At 43.4% G+C, this 21979-nt stretch overlaps 1 protein-coding gene across 1 annotated transcript in view; it reads left to right on the top strand.

The window, feature by feature from the left end:
• Window positions 1-21979, top strand: part of LOC144818544 (alcohol dehydrogenase 1-like) — a 357072-nt gene that overhangs the window by 51788 nt on the left and 283305 nt on the right. The window contains exon 2 of the mRNA XM_078676065.1: window positions 17442-17543. Within this exon, the coding sequence (XP_078532191.1) occupies window positions 17442-17543 (102 nt within the window). The remainder of the gene's footprint in view (window positions 1-17441; window positions 17544-21979) is intronic.

Here is a 21979-nt window from a genome sequence, read left to right as displayed (position 1 = left end):
ACCTTCCCAGGCATTATGCGACTCCCCCAACGACTACTTTATCGATAAAATCACCGCTATAATGGTCAACATCCCCAAGCATTCTCTCACTCCTAGTCCCCCTGCTTTGCCCATTAACAATAAAACGATCAGTCACTTTCCTAGCATTAATACTGAAACTTTCCAGAAACTTCTAACAAAGGTTAAATCAGGCGCTCCCTCTGACTGCTGCCTGCCCCACATACTTAAAGACTGCCTCACAGCTTTCCCTGGTCCTGTACTTACTCTCTTGAATGATTCCTTATCATCTGGCCAAGTTCCCATGGCTTTTAAGAAAGCCATAGTGGTACCCCTACTAAACAAACTAGGAGCTGATCCCACGCTCCTATTCAATTATCGTCCAATCTCCTTGCTCCCGTTCCTTGCTAAGATACTGGAGGCCCACATAGCAAATAGTCTTTCTAATTTTCTGGAAGAATCCAAATACCTCGATCCTCACCAGGCAGGGTTTCGGCCGGCCCATTCCACTGAAACTGTCATATTGGCAGTCCTGAATACTCTCCGGGACCGTGCTGATAAGGGCTCCCCTCATGCACTGGAATTACTGGATCTATCTGTGGCCTTTGACACAGTCGACAATGCTATCTTGGTCGACTGTGTCAAACTTGCGGGCATTGAAGGCGTTGCTGCATGCTGGCTCACTTCATTTCTGGATGATAGGTCTCAGGCGGTTCGCCAAGGGTCCTTCCTGGCTCCCCCACGTAAAATCACATGTGGAGTTCCACAGGGCTCAGCACTTTCCCCTCACTTATTTAATATCTATATCTCTCCTCTGATTAAATCTCTTAAAGAAAGAAATGTGACAGTATTTAATTATGCGGACGATTTACAGTTGGTCTTTAAGATAGATGGCTCCCACAGCTCTGTGTTGGATTTTCAGGCTACCATGTTACACATACAAGAGTGGACGGACCATAATCATCTTAAATTAAACCCAGGAAAAACAGAGATTGTCTTGACTGGGGACAGCCATAAATTCTGGGGCCCACATTACTGGCCTCCAGTGCTGGGTCCTTCACCTTCCCCTTCTACCTCAATAGCGAACTTACAATAAATTCCCAGGTTGGCACTGTGATTTCTAAATGTTTTTTCCAGCTGCGAAAGATTAGGAAGATACACCGGTTCTTCACCCATGATGCCCTAATCCAGATTATAATTGCCACCGTTATGTCACACTTAGACTATGCTAATTCGGTATACCTGGGAATGCCACTCTATCTGTTCAAACGGCTGCAGCTGGTTCAGAACCAGGCAGCACGGCTGATTTTTCGACAACCAAGATGGCAACGAGTTACACCAGTGTTAAGGAAACTACATTGGCTCCTTATTTCTCAGCGTTGTGCTTTTAAAACAGCCTTGCATGGCAAAAGCCCTGCATTTATCAACAGACTGATTTTTAGACATACTCCGACACGAAATCTCCGCTCTGCCCATCTCTCACTACACACCACCCCAACCTTCAAACGAGTTAGACAAGGAGGCTGCAGATTTGCGGTCCTTGCTCCTAAACTCTGGAACTCACTCCCTCTGGAAGTCCGGTCCAGCACTGACATTTTGCAATTCAGAAACCTTCTTAAGACCTGGCTGTTTGTGCGAGCGTACAAATAGATTATTCTGGTAGTATACTTAGCCTGTCTAGCGCCATGAAGCCACCCGGTGTAAGTGTGCTCTACAAATGCCCATTAACATTAACGATAGGCAGGTACATTAGGAAGTCCAATTGTACTACAAACCAAGAGTTTCAATAAATGTCTAACAAACCGGTAACGCGTGGCAGATCCCACCACCGCGATCCGGTCTCATTTCCAAACGAGAGGACAACCTATACACGGTAGCGCGTAGTTGCGACCACCACAGCGCTCCGTGAATCTTTGAAACCAAATAAACAAGTAACTGAAAAAACTGCAGCATGTGGTTGTGACCACCACTGCGCTCCACTTTGGCCCAAACAAAGAAATACCATTGGAATGAAAAATGGCAGCACGTGGCTGTGACCACCACCGCGCTCCGCTTAGGCCCAAACAAAGAAATATCACTGGAATGAAAAACGGCAGCGCGTGGTTGTGACCACCACCGCGCTCCGCTTTTAAATCTCAGAAGATCTAAACCAAGTTAACAACAGCGCGTGAATACAATTACTACTGCGCTCCACATGAAACTCCCACATGAATTACCAATGAAACTGTAACGCGTGGTTAACTCAGCACCGCGCTCCGCTCACCCTTGAATAATCTTCTTATCGGAAATGAATCTCTGAAGGTGCCGGTAGCCTTCCCCCTCTCACAGATCCTGAGGGAAGAAGGAAATCAATGAACCGAAAAAGGAACCGTCCATCCCGAGATCCTCACAACTACCACCGCGACCTGCAATACCAAGAATCAGCCGATGCGCGTTCGTGCCTGAAGTACTTCCTTCCGCTCAAGGATCATGGGAATTGTAGTTTCTTGGTGTTTCGGTAGGGGCAATTCGACCTGTTCTGACAGGGGGTGAATGTTTGCATTGTCCAGCATTCCGTCCATCAATTGTTCTTCTGCAGTGTTCTTATCAAGGCACATATTCTCATGGATGATGACACTATGAGCAAAATTGGAACAAAGCTTGGATTTTTAACTGATGAACCTGTGGAGTTTCTAAAAGCATTTGCTGAGACAGAATAAAAATGTGGCTTTAAAGACATAGAAAAATACCTTGTGCTTGTGTGGAAAATGAGGTCTGACAGTCACATGTTAGGCGATCTTCAGTACAGTGAGTTCAAGAGATCAGTCCTGCTAAGTGACCGTCCACCGACGCCATATTCTGTGCTTGGACACATCAAAACAGTGTTCTACTTGATCAGAAGATGTGTAAATGTTTTGGATCACGCATATGCAGAGAAAGATCTGTGTGAATGAGGTTGCGAAGATATTGATGGGGTACTAAAACCTACGAAATTTCTAAAGCCATTACCCACAAAACTTACACATACATGTACTTGCAAAACCTATGTTAAAAAAAGATGTCCCTGTTGATATGCTCTTTTCAAAGGTTCAACATTCTGCAAATGTATCACAAGCGATTGCCAAAACAAATAAATAAAGTAAACTATGAAAATGTGTCTAAAACAGTAGTGATAAACATTTTCTTTTTCTTATTCAGATCATAAACATTGTTTGATGTATACATAAAAGGATTAAAAACAATTATTATTTGTTTCATTTCTATATATGTCTCTTCTTCCTCTATTATAGCCACAATTTTGGAAAATGGCAGAAGGGTTGCTCTGAGGATTTACTTGCTGGCTCTATAAGACACCTTGACCCCCAAAACCTATGTTTTGACACCAAAATGAAGTATATAGGGCTCATGGTTCCTGAAATATGACATCATCACTGCAACACATCCCCCATTTTTAAAAATGCCATCCAGAAACATTAGGCCCGGATCAGCAATGTCTACTTAAGCTAAATGACTTCTCTAACGATCCAAAAATACTAATCGAAAATAAAAATCTCTAGACAGCAATTTTTTTACATAGATATATCAGGGACCCAGGATCAATACCTAAAGGTGCTAACACAAAGCAATCTATTGCGAAAGGAGATGGACCCAAGGTCCTTCGCTGTTTTTAATTTGTCATGATAACAAGTACCTTTTCTTATTAATCACGTTAGCTCTGGCAGCCAGCTAAAGCTGACTTTTGCCGCCTAAAAATATATGGGTATGTGGATGGTCTGTTTAAGAAGGTGGGGGTGCAGCAAGATGCCAAGAATGTTATGTATCACAGTGGTGGGTGGTTGAGCGGCTGCAAGGTGGTAGGGCAAATATTGTATAGATCTCCCATAACTCCCATCTTCCACCAGAGGTGCCCTTGGGATCAGTTGGGCATGGTTATGGGGGCAGCATTTTAGATGGGTAACTAGGAATAATGGGCAAGTTTTTCACATTTGGAATCTGGGAGCCTTTAATTCTATATGTAAAAGACACACTAAAATACCTTGTGGGTTAAAAGACAAACACACACCTGTATAAGCACACATTCTTTGTTTAGTGTTGCTTAAAAAGCTGCTGGACTTTCATCTGTTAGTGACATTTGCCCAACAAAGTAAGTCAAAGATAAATCAACAGTACTCTCGGTGAAAGACTCCTGGTAAAGGTTGCACTTTATCCTTAGCTACTGGTGTTGTTCACAATAACCTTTCACCATCAGGTAAAATAGCAAACCACTGTCTAAAAGCGGCCTTTAGGTATACTGTAATACTTGCAGTGCAGATCAGTAAGTCCTATTTCTATCGAGTCATGGGTTTGGTTTTCTTTTTCTTTTTAACTAGCAACATAACGACACGCAGCTCGAAATGCATTTTTCGAACAAGACTGGAGAGACTGTGTTAACTTCTTTTTACTTTCCTGTGGTTGACCACTCTGTAAATGTTCACATTTGTCTGTGAGACAATTTTTCTAGGGAGGCCACAAGTTATAGGGTGCTTTCAAGGGCTATTCCGGTTGTCAAAGGCCCTGAGCCCGAGTATAGGTTCGTGCTACAGCTATTATAGCTCAGGGCAGAAGAGTTATAAGGCTATTAGAACATTCCACTGACTGAGCCCAGAATGCTTTAAATTAAAAAAGGAGCAACAGAAAGGCAAACATTGGAATGTTGGAGCAGAAGGTCTATAACAGCCATTACTAGCCACTAGCCTCGCCATGGCTTCACTGGAGCAACATTCAAATGTTCTAATATCTCTTACAATGGTATTGAGTTGACCTTAAACTTACTTTCTCCACTCTCCGCACCATTGTTGTATTACAAATCTTTTCATTCTCCAACCTCCCTGGACATATGGTTATATGTAAAAATATCATGGTCAGAATATCGAATTGCAAATATATTGCATCCACGGTATCAACTATGAGCACATAATCATGCTAAGTGTATATAGAGAGGTATAGATTTACTATTTTTTTTGTTCCTGACACTTTTTTTTAACAGAAACATAGAAAGAAAAGAACTCCAATAACATGTTTTGCAGACTGCGTGGAAGTGGAAGATCCATGAAATTTAATTCTAGATTTACTATTATTAACTCCCCATCTACATTGCTTGATGAAACCGCAGTCAATATTGTGCATGTAGTACTGTTGCAGGTTGATATTCCGACGACAATATTATGACTGCTCCACCCAACTGCCACCTTTATTTGATGCCAGTAGTCGCTCTTTCCTCTGGTCCTACTCACTGCCTCTGATTACACTCTTCCTGCGTTTAACCAAGCCGTGTTGTACCCACATTTCTGCAGTACCGAGTCACGATTGGCACCATCACCATGCTCTCTTTTACCTGCTCTCCCTTCATGTTGCTGCCTCTCCTACAACCTTTCCCTTTCAACTCCTCACTATTTCTTCTCTCTCACAGGCCACCCACTCCACCTCTCTCATGATTCCACCGCTCTCCTTCTCCCTATTTTCCTTATACCCATCCTCACTATTTGCTGCCTCTGACCCCTTTCCCTGGGATCCATTCCCATCTTCTCTATGCGACGCCTTATCTCTCTTACTCCATCTCTTGGTCTCCACTCCCTCTCTCCCTTGTCCCCGTTCTCTGTTTATCTAATTTACCTCTTGCTGGTGCTATAAATTTCTCTTTCTCTGTCTCATTCTGTCTCTTTTGCTTGCCCTTTTCATTCTCCTTTGGCAGCCTTGCTCTTTCTGCCTATATCCAATTCAGTAGCTAGTCCCACCCTCTCTCTTCCAAACCATCCCTTTCCCTTATCCCTCTTCACTACGTTTCTGTTCCCTTTATCTACTGGCATCACTCTCAGTCTGCTGCCTACATCCCCCATCAGATGTCCCCATGTCTCTCTCTTTTTTTGCCAGTGCTGAATTTGAGGCAGTGGGTGCAGGAGGGACCCAAAGGCTCTCTTTTCTGGGGACCAGCACTTATATTTGCTCATCAGATTTTGACCCAGAGCAATAGAGAGAAAAGCACAAAAGTAGGAAAGGAGGATGAGAAAGATGGAAATACAGTGACAAGGGAAAAAGCAGGAATGAAAAAGAACATGGAAGAGTGAGATAAAGGGGCAGAGAGTGTCTGGTAGTGGATGAAAGCGGGATGAGGTGGAAGTAAGAGTACTTAGCCTTGGTATTCGGCACCCTTGACATTCAATAGCACCGGTCACAGGAAGTTGAGCAAAACTTTAGACCTCAACACTTATTTTGTTTTTAAATCAAGCACTGTTGCTGACCCTCTCCTTTCCATTGGTAATCCAACTATCGCTTTTCTCTGTCCCTCACCCACTGTCCCTTTCTAGTTTGATGCATACTGGAAGATGACTTCTCACTCTTGCTGCCAAGATAAATCCCATTATTCATAATATCTGACATCCTCTTTGGTGAAAAGGGAATAGTTGCCAGTGTGAACTATAAGGGTGGGAAACAACCTTTACAACGCAACTTTTACAACGCACTACCATTACAACGCAACTTTTACAACGTAAAATCCATTACAACGCATGTTTTTACAACGCAGTCATTACAACGCATCACACTACATCGCACACCACTACAACGCATGTCATTACAACTCAGTTATTACAACGCATACCATTACAACGCATAAAATTACCATCCAACACTTACCCTACTGTTGCACCTCCTGGAGTTAGAATAGTAATTTTTACCCCTACACTATCCAAAACCTACCCTACTGTTGCACCCCCTGGAGTTAGAATAGTAATTTTTACCCCTACACTATCCAATACTTACCTTACATGCAATGTAATGTAATGCGTTGTAATGGTATGCGTTGTAAATGTAGTATGCGTTGTAATGGAATGCGTTGTAAAGGTAGTTTTAAAGTATTCATTGTAATGGCATGCGTTGTAATGGTGTGCGTTGTAGTGGATGTTGCGGTGTAAAAATTGCGTTGTAAAGGTAGGCGTTGTAAAAGTATGCGTTGTAACGTCATACAACCATAAGGGTTCTTTAGAAACAAACATTTCTATTAAGAAACAGAAAAGAAGGTGAGGGTGGGGAGATGGCCACAACAAATTCCAAAAGCTTCATATGCACCCCTTGTTATGTTATGTAATGTAATGTTATGTTAATGCTATGTGTATTTGTAGTGTGTACGACTCACCCAGGAGTGTATCCTGGTATTGAAAAGCTGGAGTGGCATGGGCTGAGTCAGGGCACAGAGTAGGTATGCACACAACCCATTTTTCATTAAGACAGCCCTCCGCTTTTCTTTCTGGGGAGCATCTAACACCAGAGCCAGTGGCTAGGGGCTCTGCCTATAAAGGGTCTGCCTTGCAGCATTGGTAGCATTTGAATTTCTATAAAAAGAAGTCACTGAGAAAAATAAAATAAACCTACAAATTTCGAAATTAGACTTCCACCAATTCAGACTTGTGAAACCACAGAAACCTTTCTTCAACATGGGGAGGAACCAATGACACCTACTAGGAGGAGAAGGAAACATGAAGCATTTTGTCAGTGATACAAAAGTGGGCAGCATTAGAAGTATAAAGCTAGAGAAAGGGATCTTAACTCAATTGTAAAATTGGTCACAAAATAATTACAGAGGCTGTGGCTATCTGATGTCATGTATTTATAGAGTGTTATCCCCTGTGAGGGTATCAAGGCGCTGAGCAGGTGTGTTGGCATTGTCTTGAGGGGCAAGGGGAGGTTACTGGAAGATCCAAGCCTTCAGCCTCTGTGGAACTCAAGTAGAGAAGAGGAGGCTGAGATGTGTATTGGGAGGTTGTTCCACACTTTAGGAGCAATGTATGAGACGGCACAACCTCCATTTCTGTTTCTGTGTATGAGCACAAATAGGAATCTGGCTGAGCAGAAGTGTCTGGCTGTTTGATGGAAAGAGATACATTGTTCAGGTAGTTATTACCTGTGTTGCATAGTGCTTTGAATGTGTGTGAGAGGAGTTTGAACTGGACGCATTTATGTATCCGGAACTAGCCGAGCACTCTGAAGTGAGGATGAGTCGTACAGCGGTGTTCTGGATGGTTTATAGCCTTCTGATGAGTTGCTTGCCGATTCCTGCATTGAGGGTGTTCCCATATTCCAGCCTGCTGGTGACAAGGATATGGGTGACGGTTTTTATGGTGTTGGTAGGGAGCCATTTGAAGATCTTCCTCAACATTCTCAGAGTGTGGAAGCAAGAGGCTGTGACGACATTGATTTGTGTGGACATGTTGAGCTTGTTGTCAGTGACGATCCAGAGGTTCTTGGCATGGGAGCTGGGGCTGGGACTGGTGTTAGGTCTGAGGTCAGCCGGCCACCAGTGGAGTCCCAGCATGAGGTGTTTTGTCCAAAGATCAATACTTCTGTCTTGTCAATGTTGAGTGTGAGTCAGTTTGATTTCATCTAAGAGGCAAACTCGGTCATGAATGCAGTGAACTTGTTCTTTTTATTTGGGGTCTTGTCCCAGAGGGACAATGTGAGTTGCATGTTGTCAGAGTATGAAAGATTGTTGTTGTGGGAATGAATGACGCTCAGTAGTGGAGTCATATATGTGTTGAAGAGGGTGAGGCTAAGGATTGAACCTTGAGGCCCTCCTCAGATGAGTTTGCAGGTTTCTGAAGGGAACAGTGGTAGGCTGACTGCTTTAGTTCTTTCTGTTAGAAAAGAGCAGATCTAGTGGAAAGTAGTATCTTGAATGCTGATCTTGTATGCATATTTGATGAGGGTGGGGTGTGATACCTTTTGAAAGGCAACTGAGAGGCTGCTGTCTCTCCTCTGTCGAGGATCATGCGGATGTCATCTATGGCAGCAATGAGTGCTGTTTCCATGCTGTGGTTCGGTCTAAAACAGGACTGTGTGGCATTTAGTAACTTGTGGCCGGATGAGGTGGACAGTGAGGTGTCTGTTGATGAGTTTCTTTAGAACCTTGGCCAGGTATGATAGGAGGGAGATCAGTCTGTCATGTTTTCGCTTTGTTGGATCTGTTGAGGGTTTCTTGAGCATGATGGTGACTGCAACTTGTTTCCAAGCTTCCGGGAAGGTGTCTGACTTAATGAAGGCATTGAGGATCGGAGTGAGGGCTTCGCTGATAGGGATGAGTCCTTAGTTGATGGCGTTGTCAGGTCAGGGGTTCAATGGGGCTCTGGAGTGGATGGACTACATTGTACCTGCAAGCGTGGAAATCCTATAAAAATTTCCACAAATGATGTCACTATAAAATTTACTAAGAGAACCAAGAAGTTCCACGATCTTCTACTTCCATGAATTTTTGCCACCATTTTAGAATACATCTTTATACAACACAGGCATTAATAATTACATTTGACTTTCAGTCAATAAATCCAGGTTTGGTGAAGTTTCAAAAGATTATTTTCTTTTTTCAGTAGATTAGTTGCTATTTTTGTTCTTTTTATTCAAATTAGTGGCACATCGGTTACAGAAATATAAAGAAATAAGACTGGTTAGGACAAGCATAGAGAAATAAAAACAGTGTGTTCCATTGAGAGTATAGTCCCTATTCTAAACTAAAGGACCTATCCTAACAAGAACCCATAAAGAGCTCCTTCTGGAAAAGAGCAAGTAGATTTTGGAGCTAATGCAGATAGCTATGGAAAAGATCGCACTCCCCATAAAGGGTAGTTTTGCAGATTCAGCCGAGTACGCCAAACAATTGCAGTAGCAACCTTCTATGCAGGTGAGAAGGAGAGAATCACAGCTGTAGCTATAATCAGTATAAAAACAAAAAATCTGCTCACACAGCGTAAGGAAACAAAGAAATCATCATAAGCAGCAGCTTATACAATTTGGGCTAGGGCATGATAGGGTAGGCATGCATTGAATGCCTCAAGAGTGAGTCTCTTTAGCTAGGAGCACATACTATATAGAAAGCAGCTAAACATGTTGCAAAAATAGATGAATGTGTCATCGGCGTCCAATGTTGAGAGATATTTTGATGGTCCATCGTCTTCGTCCTCAATTCCCACAGTAAATGTTCATGTCAACATGAAGTCAGTTAGAGATGGCTACAACGTATTACAAAAAGTTACATCTACGAAAGTTCTCATGAGAATCTTTTGCAAGCCTACTCTGTACAACAACGAGCTACTCTATGAAATGAAACATTTAAGTTCTGGTATGTCTTTGTTGGATTACAAAATGTAAGCTGCAGCAATCATTTTCTTTTGATTAATACCCTTGTTCAAGATGTATATGTGGCAAAGAATACAATCTACAATAAAGTGATGTCATATTGTGTGAGGAAAGATGGAATATACCTTTCAGAAAACAGCACATTTCACAAAAAGTCAAGCCTTAGAGTTTGAATATAACGTTAAATCACTATTTTATAAAAAAGCATTTATTTTCTTAAAGGGATAGAGTAGAATAAAAGTGTAGGGCTGCCTCATAAGTGGAGAATGACAGAAATGAAAGCTTTCTGCAGAAAATAAACACATTTTTTCACATTTGCATGTCATAGAAAGTCACATTTTCTAACGATTAAATTATTATGCATTTTCCTTGTTAATATTTAGCATGTTTCTATATTATTGTGTGGTGATATTTTCGTAAAACCTTTTCTGCTACCTCATATAATTGGTTGCGTCTCTGTTGTGGTAGCAGGCCACGTAGTCCAGGTCCATTTTTTATTCAAGACGGGGAGACTTGCAGTGACTTCAAAGGGGTCCGGGTGCGGGTCAAAGTGATTTTGTCACAGTAGAAAACTGATACATCATGGCAGAGGCCTTGAGAAGGGGCGATGTTTTTGGAGGTGGCTGCAGCTGCAATGAAATCTTTGATGTTGGCAAATATTCCTTGCTGTTGCTGTTGCCTGCGTTGATGCGATCTGCGAGGTTTGTGCACTTGGTCTTCCGGATTTGCTGGTGATAGTGTCTCGAGGCAGCTCCGAACATTGGGCCCGATTCACAGAACTAACTTAAGACAAAATCCTAAACTTACTACTTTTGGTATTCACAGAACGTACTTACTACTTTTGGTATTCACAGAATGCACTTACTACTTTTGGTATTCACATAATGGATTTACGACTACTAACTTTACGTCTGCACTCGGGCCTGAGATTCCGGCCTGGTGGTGGAGATTCCGGCCCGGAGGTGGGAATTCTGGCCTGGAGGTGGAGATTCCAGCTGGTGGCGGAGACCTAACGACGGCCAAAAGTAATAAGTGCATTTTGTGAATATCAAAAGTAGTAAGTACGTTCTGTGAATACCAAAAGTAGTAAGTATAAGATTTTGTCTTAAGTTAGTTCTGTGAATCTGGCCCATATATTTTTCTGTGTGTTCCAGTTGCTTACAGTACAGTGTCCTCAGCATGAGTTCTTCTGTGTGCCAGCTGGAATGTGTCTGTGTTTCGGCTGTTTTTCTGCATTTGACGGGCCTGGAAGTCGGTGCACGCTGTGATTCAGTCGTTGAAGTTCTTGATTTCCTCCGTCAGGTTGCTGGTGGGTTTAGGCCGGTGTGAGTAGATGGCAGAAGGCCAATCGATATCCAGTATGCTTTTCTGGCAGCTGCAAGCAGGTTCAGAGGTGGTGGATCTATTGTGCCTAGGAACTGGAAAGCTGAAGCTGACGAGGATATGGTCTGTCCAATTGACCATGGTGGTTTGTTAACCATGATGTTGTTGAGGAAATAAAAATAGGGGCCAAGAGGTGTCCAGTGCTGTGGGTGGGCCTGTGACATACTGGGTGAGGTTACCGAGATTTACCAGGAGGGCAATCAAGTTTGAGTCTGTGCGGTATTCCAGGTAAATATTCAGGTTTCATAAGAGGACGAAGGTGCTAGAATATGATGAGGGGCGCAACCATGTCTGTGATTTTGCTGGCAAAGTTGATGTGGTACCCTGGTGGGCTATATAGGAGTGTTCCGCACAAGGTGAAGCTGGCAGTGATTTGTGGCTTGAAGGTGAGGTGCTCCATGTAGCTGGTCTTGGAGTTCGTGGTGTAGGTGCAGCTGAGGTGGTCCTTGTGTATAATGGTGACTACTCCACCAGGTTTGTGCTGACTGTCTGTTCTGGTAATCTTGTAGCAGGTGGGAATGGCAGTGACGATGTCCGCTTCAGAGACTGCATTCAGCTCAGTTTCTGTGAGGCAGAGTAGATCCTGGCCGTGATCGTGCAGCAAGTCCCATATATCTCTGGTGTGTTTGCTGAGGGAGCGGTTGTTGAGGAGCATGCATGTGAGAGCGGAGTGGTGTGTGCATTTAGGTGGGTGGGGTAATGTTGGTGTGGGAGTTTTCAGCTAGATTCATCAAGCCGAAAACGGCTCGCAAAGGGCCAGATTCTGAGAATCTGGCCCTTTGCGAGTGCAATTTTTGCATTTGGAATTCATCATCCCAAATGCAACAATCGCTAATTGCGAAATCGCATATTTGCGAGGAATTGCATTTAAGGAATCTCTATTTGAGATTCCTTAAATGCAATATATCAACCATTTTCAATTTGCGAATTCGCAATTTCTGGCCGCTATTTACCACGAAGTCAGACTTCGTGGTAAATAGCGAAAAATTGCACTTTAGTGAATTTTTCTGAGTGGTATGTTACACACACACATGTCCTTTGAACATGTGTGTGCGCAACATCTGGCTACATTTGCTTTTCAGGGATGCTACAGGGTGTCTTTTGGACACCCCTGGCACCCTTGAAATCGCATCCTTATTTGCGATTAGCAAATTGCTAATCGCAAATAAGGAATAACTCCCCATTCATTCCTATGGGCCTTTTAGGCCCATAGGCCCATAGGAATGAATGGGGAGTTATTCCTTATTTGCGATTAGCAATTTGCTAATCGCAAATAAGGAAGATGTAGGAATCGCAATATTTTTTGCAATTCCTACATGAATCCCGTTTTGCAAGTCCTTAATAACGATTCCTTATGAATCGCTATTAAGGACTCGCAAAACTGAATGATGATGAATCTAGCTGTTTGTGTGTTGGGGGAACGAGTGTGCATGAGAACCTGCAAGAGGCACAGGTGAAGGCTCATTCCGTGTTGTGTGGCACTTTAAGTGTCGGCCAGAGCTGAAAGCATGGAGTGGCAGGGTGGGTAGGTGGAGGAACAGGGGTCCAGTTGCTGGGGCAGTCCAGGCATGGACAGGTGCAAACAAGCTTGCCTTTGGTGCGCCTTTGGCACTCTAGCGGTACAACTGCTGTGTGCATCCTCTGTGCATCTGTGCTGCAGCAGTCGTTAAGTAGGTCCTGGAAGGAGAACGGGAGTGGGAGGCAGGAAGCGGGAGAGCAGGAAACTAGTGAGAAAGAGGACGAGTGCATGGAGGAGTTAAGAGCAGTGGGGTATGGGGGATCAAAAACAACACTTACGTTGAAAGCAGGGTAGCAGAAAAGCAGTGAAAAAAGTCAAAAGTAATAGCGAAAGAAATATGGCATAGAGAAAGCACAGAAAGAGAAGGAGATGATAATGAAACAGAAAGAAGAGCAGGGTCAGACTGGGACAGAAAATTGGCTTGGGCACCAAAATAAAAGTGGCCCCCATTAGTGAATTAGATAGCTGAAAAAGAGGCCCACATTTCAAAATCTGAAGAGGGTTGAGCTTGTAAAGACATGCTGTACAGCTGTTTTGCAAGGTATGCAAGGCAGCATGCATTTGTGCTTGCAGGCAGTATTTATTTCAATGCCAGGAAATTCAAAAGTAAAAACTGGCCCAGCAGACCATAAAACAGTCCCTCAGAAAAGAAAATGGCACACAGCCTGACCTTTCAGACCGGCCCATCTGTCACTGCCTGATTGCCCTATAGGCCAGTCCATCCCCTGAGAGGGGCACAATAACAAACGTAGGTGGCAAGAAATTGGTAAAACAGACAGTGGCAAAATAAACAGTGTCAGACACACAATGAGGTGGCAAAACAGACATTTGCAGATGGACACTGGCAAAAACAAACAGTGGCAAAGACAGACAATTAAGTGGCAAACAGAGAGTGGCAGAACTATTGATGATGCATTTAGGCCAAAAAACGTGTTTAGTCCATATTTAGAATGTTGTCTCCCACCTGCTCCCATATAAATAAACATTTATATTAATATAAAACGCACTAAGACAACAGACTAAAAAAGTAAAAGATGAAAAATATTTTAGATAAGGGCTGAGCCGCTATGGGTTATTTTCATTATAGTAAAAGGTGTAGAAGTTGAGCATCACAACTATCGTTCTGAGTGCCCAGTAATGTGGTCACTTTGGGAATTACAACTGATGCAGTAAATCTATATATGTGGAATTACCTCAGGGGCGTCTGTGGACAAATGACCGAGTGAAACCTGGATATATTTTTCCCCAGAAAATAGCCCGGAATTCAAAATGGCAATCAGAAATTCAGAGAAACAACAATTCTAAAACTATTTTCCATTCAGCAGGGAATTACACGTGAACCTGAAGTAGTTTGCATTTTGGAATAGCCGATGCCCATGATATTGGAAATTCCCGTGCAAATTAACTCCATATGAATTCTGGACACACTTATAATACAGGGAATTCTGTAATCCCTGTGTAAAAGGCAGTCTCTAATTTCCTTATGATTGTCGACTTGTGACACACCCAGTCTTTGATTGTAAAGAAAAGACATCAGAACTCGACTATTATAAGTTATTACAGATGAGTTCTGATGTCACAATGCCTGTTGCCAAAGCCAGCCACCATGGTGAAAGGCAGGTCAGGACACATCGAGGAGCTTAACCGAAGCAGCTGTTTAGCAAGGAAAACTGAAGGTCACCTTGGAGTTCCATAACCTTATAAAGTAACTCCGCCATCTGAACTCTTCTTTGACTTGATATCTCCGTATATTGTACAGTAGAGAGTACTTTATACCTTAGATAATGAAGGCCCATGTGTAAAGCTATAAATATCTTGCAGACATTGTAGAAGACCAGACTCTCCCATATTAAAACCATAAATGTTTATTCTTGTCTTTTTTACCAAAAAGTTATTTCATCTGAAGAAGCAGTACTATGAGACCGCACTCTGAAGTCTCTTTTGTGTCTGCTGGTGAAATGAAAAATACATTTTAAACATCCATGTCCCATCCACAAAGTCTCCTAAGAAGATAAGACACCATCTATTTTGGGAAACTGGCAACACTCTACTAAGGCATCAAAAACTTAGGGCGCAGTAAAATACCCAAAAGCATGGTCTAAGAAACATAGAGGTAGATCTTTAAGAACCTTCGACTCGGGCTGCTTTGTGTCAGCCTCGCTGACCAACTTGGAGACCAATCAAAGTACCAGAAATAAGAAAATGAGTTAAAACTTAGAAGCCTATTTACAAGTTATGCATTGCGCTGCATGACAGGTAAAGGGTAGAAATGCGCCATATTTAGGGCAATACAGCCCATTTCTGACTTTTCCTCTGCATTGGCGTCCTTTTGGCAACCTAGTACCAATGCAGGCACCCTTGCACCATGGTGCAAGAGTGTCTCTGTTGCATGCAGGATTGTTTTTGTGCAGGAAGGAACACCTTCCTGCATAAAAACAATCCTGAGAGGCATATTCCCCAAGCTATGTGTGCTGCAGAATGCAGTAACAACAACAACAATTGATGGACAAAATGCAGAACAATGTCATACATTCAACCCAGTACAGAGGTCTGGGCCTAAATCCATAGTTTCTTTGCACTCCACACCACCCCAGGTCAGACATGGCCATTATGCAAATCAGCCTTGACCCTGTGCCTCATGGGAACAGTCCAGCCCGAACTGCCAAGCCATGTCTTTCCTGGACCGGAATCAAGCATCCAAGGACCGGTTTCTGGCTATCAGCCTTCATCAGCCTGGATAGCTTGACTCCAGTGGTGTGGAGAGCATGGGACTCACGTCTGAGCATACCCATCCCACTCGGGGTGACAAATGCAAAAACAACAATTGATGGACAGAATGCAGAACAATGTCATACATTCACCCCAGGTCACATGCATTTAACCCTTCGAGATGTTTTATGAGATGTTTTATGATTAATTCAACTGGGCGGCAGGAGATTACACACTGATCTCTTTTGTAAGTGCATTAACAACCTTCATAATATTTACCAAGGCTGCCTGCCAATGTCAGTTGACTGGGTGTGAGTGTTTGATTGATTCAGATGCTCCGTCCATCACCACCCCCTTTTGTACCGCTTTTGGCCACCATAAGTGTGGTAGGGTATGCTCAGACGTGAGTCCCTTGCTCACTTTGCCACTGGATTCAAGCAAGCCGGGCTGAAGACGGCTGGAATGCCAGAAACCAGTCCTCGGAAGCTTGTTTCCGGTCCAGGGAAAACATGGCTTGGCAGTTCGGGCTGGACTGTTCCCATGAGGCACAGGGTCAGACTGATTTGCATATAGCCATGTCTGAACTGGGGTGGCAGAGTGGGCTAAAGAACGGTGATGGATTAAACCCAGATCTTTTGACTGGGTGTGAGTGTTTGATTGATTCAGATGCTCCGCCCATCACCACCCCCTTTTGTACCGCAGAATGCAGTAGACATTGAAAGAAGAAATAACGAGGAGAAATAAAGATATTTCTCCTCGTTAAGCCTCTCCTGGGAAGGCATATCTTTTTGGCTTGTTCCCAGATGTACCTCTTCTGGTAAATCTGGGAATGCAACAAAAACCATAGGAATTGCATGGGAAAACCCATGCAGCACTCATGGGACGCCTTCCCAGGGCAGAGTAACGCAACCCAGTGAATTGTGCTGCTTTGCCTTACTCCAGATTTATGGAGACATTCAGGACCACGCAAAGTGGCTTTGCGTGTCTTCATAAATCGGACTTAAGGTTTGCTTCAATCTTGCACTACGATGCGTGTTGTAAGAGTGATGCAAACCAAGTCATAAATAGGCCCCTTTGTTATTCAAGAAGGCCTCCACTGTAACCATATCAGTACAGGACGACCCCCACTCAACTGCCACAGATACATTCAGGGGGAAGTCCTGTCCATCCACTACAGTGGCAAGGAAGGATAACCAAACCCTTCCCATCAGATACTCTAGAAATACCCTAACTAAATGTGCCTGATGTGGGTATCAAGGGGGTTGAAGGACTCTTCCTCTCCAGAAGGCGTCTAATCTAGCATCCTCAACTGCCACCTAAATCAATCTCTGCATGGGCGAAATGCACTCAGTAGTCTTAAGGTGGCATGTAGATGGCAAGTAGGATATTAAAAAAGTGACGGGTAGTATGTTTGAGTTAATCTCAGCCACTGGCAAATACTCTTTAGATCATTCCAGTCTGTGGCACCAAAGTCTGCATTCATGTCCCATTCTTTGGGCAGAACTCAAAATATGTATTATTTTTGGCACACAGTAAATTCAGAATGCTGCAGTATAAGATTTTATTAGCAATACATATTGCAAGGCGCTCTGGGGCTCTCGTAACCGAGGCCTATGGTAACAAGTTTAGATGATATGCATCTGTTGGACCAAAAATACACAACTAATAAAAATATCTCATCTTTTTTTCACAGGTTATAAAATGCAAGGCAGCCGTCCTCTGGGGGGTTAACCAACCATTTTCCATTGAGGAGATTGATGTTGCGCCACCCAAGGCACATGAAGTCCGTATCAAGGTATGGGACAAATGGGGAATGTGTTGCTTTTGGATTTCCATGTGTTCAATGCACTGGTCCAGTAAAAGATAAAACCTAGCTGAAGCATAGGTTTCTAAAACATACTATGAAACTTCTTGCGTTGGGATGACTCCGCAGAGCTTAATTTGTAAAATAATAAGTGCCAGGACCCTGACGAGGAGGCCACTGCAGCTTGCACCACCCATTGCCCCCTCATCGCTGCCAATGACGGTACAAAAATAACCATTAACCATCTCTCTCACCTGCAAGTGCGACCTTTCAGATTATTCCAGGTCCCCAAGCTAAAGGAATGGCTGGGCAGGCAGGCATTAATATTATTAATGTATATTGAATTCATAAACAACAACTGTTCTGTTAATCTCTAAATTAGATGAGCAGCGGCACCATGTGGCAGAGTGTCATAAGGGTAGTGATGGCAATTAAGTGCTGGTGCCGAGCACTGGAAACCACGGGTTCAAATTAAGCACTGACGACGAGGAGGTGAAAATAAACTTCATCAAATTCAGTGACAAGGAAGGGCTAAAGACAAATCCCTGGAACTGCTTAAATGTCAGAACCTGTCTCAGCAGGATCGACCCTCCTCAGTACGGATGATGCTGCTGTCTCAACTGGGAGCAACATCCCCACCCAGTAGTTCAGATTAATGTTTGAGCCCTAAGCCTCTTCTGGAGGATGTCGGTTGATTGACTGACACGTTTTTTTCAAAAGAGAAGGTTGCTACTAATATCTGTTTATTAAGACAGTTAGTCAGCCAACACATTAGTTTGCCTACAATATGGCCAAGAGCTTCAGCTTTCTCAAGGCACTAGTCGGTCATGTATTGATGTGTCAGTAGCTGTCAGGTCCACGGTTCTTGTCGTAAATATATGCACATTTCGAGAATGGAATCCGTAGCTTGTATATCATTATCTCATAAAATGGCATTCCGATTTCGCATCATTGCTTCCTTCCGTTTCTCATCTCTTCAGAATGCACAATTTCGCCTTTGCATCCTGGAACGTGAGGAATCACCTTCCTTAGTTGTACTTGCAGTTCTGCCTAAGGCACCAGTTCCAACCCGAGAATGCTATTGAAGCGTTATTATTGCACCACCATGTACCGCTAATTTTATTTCTAAACATTATGTTAATTTATTTATATAGTTGAATGTTTAACTATTTTAAATAGGTTTTGCTGAATTTACACATATGCTGCTTTGTTCTGAATTTGCAGATGTAATGCTTCATTCACAGTTTAAACTGGGTGCTATACTTTTTGTCACATTGAAAGGTGCCTAAAGTTTGATTGGCCAGAAGTAGCTTAACCTTTGAGTAGGACTTCTTAGTTTTAGGTCCCTAGGCTTACAACAGTTCCAATCTTGGGGTCTGATTATAATGGTGGGACCGCCACCAACAGGTCATTGGTGGCAGTCCCACCAACATCCAGCATAGCGGTTCGACCACCGCATTTTGATGTGGTCGGTCTGACCACAGTGGTTAGAAGGACCGACTGACGCTTCCGACAGGCTCAAGGAGCCCGTCGGGGCGTCAGTCAGATTGTAATCCCTACAATGAAGGCAGTGCCTGGGCAGGCATCACAGTAGGGATTACAATATCCCTTTCCGACAGCCTTTCCAGGGTGGTCTGACCGCCATGAAAAAGCTGTCTGAAAGGTACTTTGGAGGTCAATACCTGGGCCCCTGTGGGCCTCTGCTTTGTGGCCCAGGGGGCACATGTGGTGCCCTCACAAACATCCATGCACTGTGTGCCAGGCCCCTAATGGTGCAAGGCTCTTTGAAAAATTCTCTTTACCATTGCGACTTGTGCAGGAGCAGTTTCTCTGGGCCGCTGCTCAAGCTGCAAAGATAAACAGCATTTTACAACCACCTCCATGGCAGTCGCATCATATTTGGGCTGTCGGGACCGTCGACTCCTTGTCGGATGGCCCAGTGCCTGAAACAATGGAGGTCAGACTGCCATCATAATGAGACCCATTGTTTTATCTTTATTATGATTTTTCCAGAAGCCACCTGGTGGGTCTCCATTTCTCTGTGTTGCCAGTCTAGCGTTGATGTGCGGTACTAACAACTTCTATTTAAAGGTGGGTAGTGCGCAACAACGCACTGTGGGCTAAGCCAGTGTGCTAAAGGCAAAAGTGTTTCTGTGGTCGGCAGCGCCCTGGACCAGCCTGAGATCTGTTATGCTGCTCAATTTTACTCCTGCAGTGGCATTACAGTTTCTAGAACTTGGTGAATTTACCTTTTCAGACTAACTTTTTCCATCCATATGCATGTGACTGATTTGTATTTAATACAAATCTTAAAGAGAATTTTACCGTGGTGTTCCTCATCTAGCAACTAAAGTACATGCACATAAATATTAATTTGCATTGTTAGATCGGCTGTTGCTCATCGACATACCATAGCAAACCTATTTCAATAACTAAAAGATTATCCATCTAGCTTCACAGAAAGGTGGCTGTCTGAACATCACAGGAGATAAATTGATTAATCATTTTCTTTAGTTTGCAATTTGTTATTACTGTGATTAATGAAATAAACAGGGAGAAAGTGTGGCAATCATTACATGGCCACACCTCATTATTAACATCGATTTTTACTGATTTAGTCTTTGTCTTTTTTCACATGCCGGTACTGATACTTTTAATCTGACTTTAATATGTGCCCCCTCGTCTACCAATTCCAGTACTCTTTTTCTAAACTTGACACATTTGACAAGAAGCTTTCGTTCCAGCCTGTAGTTAAGTCTGTGGAAGGGATCGCTTCGGTCCCCTCCACGTATTGAAAACAATTTGCATTTCCTCTCTCTACAAGCCAGAAAAACAGTAATGTTATGTTAATGTTATGTTATGTTAATTTCGATTTATATAGCGCCAAATCACCGACAGGTCTCTTAGCGCTTGCTTTTGGGAACCCGTCCTGGCTTTCCCTGCGAGATTACCCCTACTGGGCACCCCCAAGGTGAAGACCAGGCATCCCGCCGCGGGGGGCCGTAGTGGAGATTAAGCAAGCTATTGCCCAGAGCTGCAGAGTGTGAACCCATGATTCGAGTAGGCACCGAGGCGAGAATTATCGAGTCCGTGGACATTTTGGGCTCAAGACCCTGCCGCGTCGGGAATTGAACCCTGGTCCCGAGTCTGACCTCTGCATCAGGGTCTGCCTCCTCTAACCAGTGAGCCACACTTCTCCACTCCACTTCTCTAATTCAGGCCCTTATTACTTCAAGGTAGGATTACAGAAATGTTTTGTACCTGGGCCTGCCAGACTTCTTAATCAAAAGGCGACAAGAAGTTCAGAATGCAGCGGCACGGCTGCTTCTCAATCTTCCACTGAGAACTCATGTTTCCCCTTATCTCCATTCTTTATATTGACTACCTGTGACTAAACATATTTTGTTCAAGTCATTGTTTCTTACCTTTAGAGCCTTATATCAAGTTGGTCCCAAATATTTTGCCACTAGAATTGATTTCTACCTTCCCATTAGGAAGCTTTTTTTTTTAAATTCTTTAAAAAAAAAAAAGACATGTTAACAGACTTCATGGACAGAAATGCATTATCATCATAGGAGAGTTGCCACAATACCCATGAACCCAATAGCATAATATTATACAAAGACAGTATCTCCATCCAAGGGACAAGGAGTCGCCCCGGCAAATACCACAAAACATAACCTCCAATGTTCATGCTTCCTGAAACCAAATCTATCAATTGTATATGCAGCAAATTATTACATTTCCCCCATTCGACATTTCACATCTGCATGTTCAGGTCATGCATTATAAATGAGGCATTAGCCCTGGTCCATGCCCCAATAAACAACTAACAACATTATAGGGCCACTGATTGACCCTCTAGTTTGCAACACACAGGTGGCCTCCCTGGTACTCCCAGCTATCAGTGGCCCTATAGTACAGCCAGTAAGAGATGAACCCAGTCAGCAGCAGGAATATTCTGCCCAAGCAGATTCTTGTCTGCACATAAACAAAAGAGAAAAGGAAAGAAAAAGGTAACTTACCCAAAACAACAAAAAAACAATAACTAACTGCCAGGAGTCTGCGGATCAATCGCAAAAAAAAAAAAGAAAAAAGGAGCAAACTGACCACTCTATATACGGATGGGGGGGAAGGGAGGGGTAAGCAGGGGTGCCAGGAAGGGTGTCCCGAGAAGGGGGCGACTCTACACCACAGCCCAGAGCAAGCAGAACTAACACATTGGGCGGCGATTTGCGCATGTCTACTCCGTATTCTCAGTCCCACCCCACCGGGCGTCCCCCTCCACTCCATGACAGTGTCCCATGATTTAGCTTTGTCACCCCAAGGCTCCGCATATGGTTTACGCTGCTTAGTGATCTTATCTTCAGAGATAAGTACTTGTTCCTCTGCTTTGACCCAACAGGTCACGTCCACTTCCCACGAGG

The sequence above is a fragment of the Lissotriton helveticus genome, chromosome 2_1, assembly GCF_964261635.1.
Source record: "Lissotriton helveticus chromosome 2_1, aLisHel1.1, whole genome shotgun sequence".
Lineage (NCBI taxonomy): Eukaryota > Metazoa > Chordata > Amphibia > Caudata > Salamandridae > Lissotriton > Lissotriton helveticus.
This window is presented reverse-complemented; position numbering and strand designations above follow the sequence as displayed.